The sequence below is a fragment of the Alligator sinensis genome, unplaced genomic scaffold, assembly GCF_000455745.1.
Source record: "Alligator sinensis unplaced genomic scaffold, ASM45574v1 scaffold1279_1, whole genome shotgun sequence".
Lineage (NCBI taxonomy): Eukaryota > Metazoa > Chordata > Crocodylia > Alligatoridae > Alligator > Alligator sinensis.
The window spans coordinates 44,872-50,935 of record NW_005843678.1 but is presented as its reverse complement, the minus strand read 5'-3'; the positions used below and the strand labels follow the sequence as shown (position 1 = coordinate 50,935).

The following is a 6,064-nucleotide window of genomic DNA, read 5'->3' as shown; positions in this document are numbered from 1 at the left end:
ATGTCCAACCAAACCACTGTGACTGAATTCCTGCTCCTGGGCTTTTCTGATATTCGGGAGCTCCAGATCATACACTTCGTTATCTTTCTCGCAGCGTACTTGGCAACCCTGATGGGGAATCTCCTCATCATCACAATTGTAACTCTTAACTGTGAACTTCATTCTCCCATGTTCTTTTTCTTGATTAATTTGTCCATTGTGGACCTTGGCTCCATCACAGTGACCGTGCCCAAATCCATGTCTAACACTTTATTGAACACCAGGTTCATTACCTACTCTGCATGTGTTGCCCAAGTGTTTTGCCTCTTCTGCTTCTTGGGAGCAAATTTATCCCTTCCCACAGTTATGGCATATGACCGATACATTGCTGTCTGCAAGCCACTGCATTATGAGATGATAATGAACAGGAGACCTTGCATCCAGATGGCTGCCTTTGCTTGGGCTGCTGGTGTCATCTACTCTGCACTGCACACTGGGAACACCTTTAGTCTACCCTTCTGCCACTCAAATACCATCAACCAGTTCTTCTGTGAAATACCCCAGCTGCTCAAGCTCTCCTGCTCTGACACATACCGCAGAGAGCTGGCAGCTCTTGTCTTAAGTATGTTTTTAGTTCTAGGCTGTTTTGTTTTCATCGTTGTGTCGTATGTTCAGATCTTCACCGCAGTGTGGAGGATCCCCTCTGAGCAGGGCCATCAGAAAGCCTTCTCCACCTGCATTCCTCACCTTATTGTGGTCTCTCTGTTTCTTTCCAATGCCGGCATTGCCTACATGAAGCCCATCTCTGACTCCCCGTCCCCTCTGGATCTCCTGGCAGCTATTCTGTATTGTGTGGTGCCTCCATTGATGAATCCAGTCATCTACAGCATGAGGAACAGGGAGATCCAAGCTGCCCTGAGGAAACTGCTCCACAGGCTGATCCGCTCCAAGAACAACATTTCCATGACTTTGCTTTACTTATGTTTCTTTTATAATTAACTAATGAAATTAGTGTTTTCATACTATAATGTGCAAACTATTTACAAAAAATGAAGGTGGTAGGTTAATTCTGTAGCTTTGTACGTACAATGACACTTGACTTGGGTCATTATGTGTTAACACCATTGAAGCAGGAAAGTAATGTTTCATGCATCAATTTTACTGTCTGCGTCACCTAAAATAAATCCCATCAATTACAAGACGATGAATGGAAGTTGGTGTAATCCATTATTTGGATATAGGCAAATATCCAGATTCTGTGCCGCCGGGGATGGACTGCAGACACTTTAGAGGGCAGGCACAGAATTCAGATGGACCTGGATAGACTGGGAAGCTGGGCTAGAAACAACAGGATGAAGTCCAAGGAAAGAAATGCAAGTTGTTGCATCTAGGGAAGAATAATTAAAAGCACAAATACAAGCTGGGTTATAAATAACTGTGTGGCAGCATTGTTGAAAAGGATCTTGAACGGTAAGTGTGGCCAAAATTTGGATATTGCTTCCAAGGGAGGTGGTGCTCTCCCCTAACTTGGGTGTCTGTAAGAGAACCCTGGATAGGCATCTGGCTGGGGTTATCAGACCCCAGCACTCTTTCCTGCCTAGGCAGGGAGTCAGATTTGATGATCTGTTGAGGTCCCTTCTGACCCTAGCATCTATGAATATATGGATCCTGGGGATCAGGTGCCTCACAGACTCAACATCAGTCATCAATTTGATGTAGCTACAAAAACATGAATGCAGTTTTGGGCTGCAACAACAGGAGTATTAGTTAGAAAATATGGGCAGTGGTAGGAATTAGTGCTTGGGCCAATGCTATTCAATATATTCTTTAATTATATGGACGAGGGGGTGGAAAGCTCAATGATTAAGTCAGCAGACAATACCAAGCTGTTCAGATACACAGGCATACCGTAAGATAGGGTGAAGGTCAGGATGACCTTGGAAGACTGGATTTATGGGTGGAACAAAATCAGATGAGGCTTAACAGGGAGGGAGAAGTGCAAGGTCCTTCACCTGGGTAGGGAGAACCCTCACCACAACTATACAATGAGTGGTGGTCCATTGGCTGGCACAGCGTCTGAATCAGACCTGGGGGTCACAATCAACTGGAACATGAGAATGAGCTAACCATGTGTCGAGGCTACTAGAAGGGAAAGCAAAACTCTGGCGTGCATCAACCAATGTGTGGCCAATAGATCCAGGGAGGTGCTCCTCCCTCTCTAGTCAGCCTCAGCTGGAGTCCTGTGCTGGTTCTGGGCACCACACTTCAAGAAAAATGTGGATAAGTTCAAGAAGGTACAAAGAAGGGCCACTCATATGGGTAAGGGCATGGAGGGTAGGCCCTATGAGGAGAGACTCTGGGAAGTGGGCCTGTTCAGGCTGAGTAAGAGAAGGCTGAGAGGTGACTTGATAGTTGCCTACAAGCACATCGGAGGGAGCATCAAGAAGTAGGAGAACGACTATTCAGGAGGGCACCTCAAGGGAGGATGAGGACTCATGGGCATAAACTAATAAAGGGTAACTTCAGGTTGAACATAAGAAAAAACTTCTTCTCTGTAAGGGTCACCAGGTGCAGTCAACCTCCTTGGAGGTATTCAAGATGAGGCTTGGAAGGAGCACATCTGAGTCCAAAAACTTCCAGCCCATGGCAGGGGACTGGACTTGATGATCTTACAGGTCCCTTCCAGTTCTATGTTTCTATGGCTCTATACAGCCAATTGACCTGCTCCTGGTTAGGCTTAATCTAGACTATTATGTGAAGTTCTGGGCTCCATGTTGTAAGAAAAAATATTGAAAAGTTAGGGAAGTTCAGAGATCGGTGACATGAATGACAATGGGTTGGAATGCAAGCCATGCAAGGAGAGGTTGAGAGAACTAGGCATATCTAGGTGGCAGAAAAGGCAATTATGGGGGCACATCACAGCAGTCTTGAAATATCTGAATAAGTGCCATGCAACAGTGGGTGGAAAGCAACAGTTCTTCATTGCTGCATAGGGAAGGATGTCAAGCTTCCAATTAAAGAAAAGTAATTTTAGATTAGAGTTGAGGAAAAAAGCACTCTTGTTTTTAGAGGAGTGAGGACATTTAATAGATTTCTCAGGGAAGTTGTGGAGTCTTCTTCACTGGAGGTTTTCAAGAAGAGTTTGGATGAACATTGGCCAGGAATAATTTTGGAGTAACATTCTTGCATTTGTGCAGGGATGAGATCACATGATTCTTGAGGCCTCTTCTATTCTATTGTTATTAACTGAGATTCTATTATTAATAAAATTATTAGAATAATAGAATTGTGATTCTAGTCTTATTAATTGCATCACTAATAGGTAGGGGATTTAAACAATGGACCTCTTGTCAGCCCGTAGACTTCTTCAGTCAAATAGAGCTCCTTAATGCAAGTGAGGAAGCTTTGTGACTGATTGGATTTGGCTGAATGCTCTTCCCATGAGATGTCAGGGTGGTTGAAGTCGCTCATGATGACCATGCACTGAAAGTGTGCAGCTGCTGCCAGTTCCCTAGCAAATTCATGGTCAAGCTCTTCCTCCTGGTTAGGAGGTCTGTAATAGACTCCTACAGTTATAACACCTGCACCATGGTCTCCTCGTATTGTAACCCAGAGGGTGTCAAGTCACACTCCTTGAGTGCCAATCTCTGCCTGTAGTGAAGTGTACTGCCCCTTCACATAGAGAGCTACACCCCTGCCCCTCCTCCGTTATCCCTATGAGATCATATTAATTTTTGGTTACCAAAAGGGCCAGTTTCTCCTGTTTGACCCCATGCTCCTGGCAGTTGTGTACAGGAAGCTAAGCCTACCATCGGAAGCTCTGGGATTCCCGGTGCTCTTAGAAGAGTCTCATCCTAGGGCTGGGGTAGGAGTGAGAGCCTTTGTGTTACCTGACCTCCTGATTCTGTGGTTGCCCTGATCCTTCCAGGGCTTGCACAAGTGATTGTCCACCCGTGCCCTGTCGATTTTAGTGTAAATATCATGGCATCCTTGGGTTAAAGAATGACATCATCAGTATTTCCTTCCAATATTAAATGTCAAGAAAAGAGTTTCTGTAGGTTTCTGGATGGGCACATCTCCAGTTAAAAGACTATATTAATGCTGGTTGGACCTTACCGCATGTTTAGCCATGTGTTAATATGAACCTACAATCTTACATATGTGTCCTTTTTTCTTGTTAAACCTAAGTGGCTAAATACATGCATGCTGTGTCAATTTTAGCATGATGGAAAGGCATTTTGGAAGATGAGGACATACAGTATTTCCTAAGACAACGTATGACTGAAGAATAATATCACGTGTTGATCCTGTTGATGTTGTTGGGAGAGACCATTTTCTTTGAAGAGTTCTGATTTTGAGCAATGTATTTGTTCATTGATTGGTAAATTGAAGCACATAAACTTTTAGTAATGATGGGATAGGTGTCCAAGAAGAGGGTGATATGGGTTCAAACTTCCTGTGGCCAAGATGGTTCTGGAAGCAGCTCTCTCAGTTTCCAAGGCAACTGAGTATGAGGCTGAGTAATGAGAAAGTGCTCTGAGTACTAGGTTGCTGGAAAAGAGGTGGGTTCTTCTTCCTCCATTATGCATAGTTTAAGGACACCTGACATGCACCTAAGAGTCACAGACCCTTTCATTGCCGTGATGACATGTTTTGGAATCCCAAATCTCTTTCAGTTGGATGAAGATGGCAATATACAAAATGGTGGCCATACCCAGACCATACTTTTGTGAGGAAGGCAGCTACACTTAAGACAACACCAACTGAGCCATTGCAGTTTGTACCAGTTTGCTGGTTAGCACTACAGATGAAAGAGACTTGGGGGTCATGATTGACCACAAGATGAACATGAGGCTTCAATGTGATGTGTCCTATGTTCAGATCTTCACCGCAGTGTGGAGAATCCCCTCTGAACAGGGCCGGCAGAAAGCCTTCTCCACCTGCATTCCTCATCTTATCATGGTCTCCCTGTTTGTTTCCACTGGTGGCATTACCTACTTGAAGCCCGTCTCTGACTCCCTGTCCCCTCTGGATCTCCTGGCAGCTGTTCTGTATTGTGTGGTGCCTCCACTGATGAATCCGGTCATCTATAACATGAGAAACAAGGAGATCCAAGCTGCCCTCAAGCAACTGCTCCACGGGCTGATCCCCTCCAAGAACAATATGTCCATCTTTCTTTCATGACTTTCCTTTTCGTATATTTTTCTTTTCTAATTTACACATGAAATTAGTTTTTTCATAGTATTGTGTGAATCTTACATATTTAAAATGAAGGTGGTGGGTTAATTCTGTAACTTTGTAAGGTCAAAGACTTGGCTTTTATCATTTTCGTTGACACTGTTGAAGTGGGAAAGTAATGTTTCATGCATCAATTTTCATGTTTTTGCACCATCTAAAATATATCCCATCAATTGCAAGATAATGAAGAATTCTAGTCTTTTGTTTACTAATTGGTGCAATCAATTATTCGGATGACAGAATATACAGGCAAATCTCCAGATGATGTGAAACTGGAATGAAGTGCAAGTACTTTAGGGGACAGGGATAGAGTTCAGATGGATGTGGATAGATTGGAGCGCTGGGCCTGAAACAATAAGATGAAGGCCTAGAAACAAATGCAAGTTGCTGCACATAGGGGAGAATAATCAAAAGCACAAATACAGCTTGGATTATAAATGCCTGGGTGGTATCATTGTTGAAAAGGTGGATCCCAGACTCAATATGAACTAGCAAGCGTGCTAAGAAAGATGTAAATCATAGGAGGTGATAGTACCACTCCACATGGTGCTAGTTTGGCTTCACCTAGACTACTGTGAGTCTTTCTGGGTTTCACACTTTAAGAAGGAATATGAAGAAGTTAAAAAAAGTTCATGATCAGTGTGGACGTGGAATAGACTGCCCAGGGAAGTTGTGGAGTTTCCTTCATTTCAGGTTTTCAAAAAGAGGATAGTCATTGCTCACGGATGACTTAGGAGTAACAGTCTTGCATTTGTGTAGGAGGTGGACCACATGATCCTTGAGGCCCCTTCTAACCCTATGAGTTTATTATTATTATCATTGTAATAGCATCATGAATATACAGTGG

General features: G+C 43.6%; 1 protein-coding gene across 1 annotated transcript; it reads left to right on the top strand.

Moving 5' to 3' along the window:
• LOC106723363 (olfactory receptor 14C36-like) lies at positions 1 to 978 on the top strand. Its single transcript, XM_014527586.1, has one exon. The coding sequence runs from the start codon at positions 1 to 3 to the stop codon at positions 976 to 978; it is 978 nt and encodes a 325-aa protein (XP_014383072.1).
• Positions 979 to 6,064: the final 5,086 nt, after the last annotated feature.

Coding starts and splice junctions, on each gene's coding strand:
- LOC106723363 (XM_014527586.1), top strand. CDS start 1: ATGTCCAACCAAACCACTGTGACTGAATTCCTGCTCCTGGGCTTTTCT.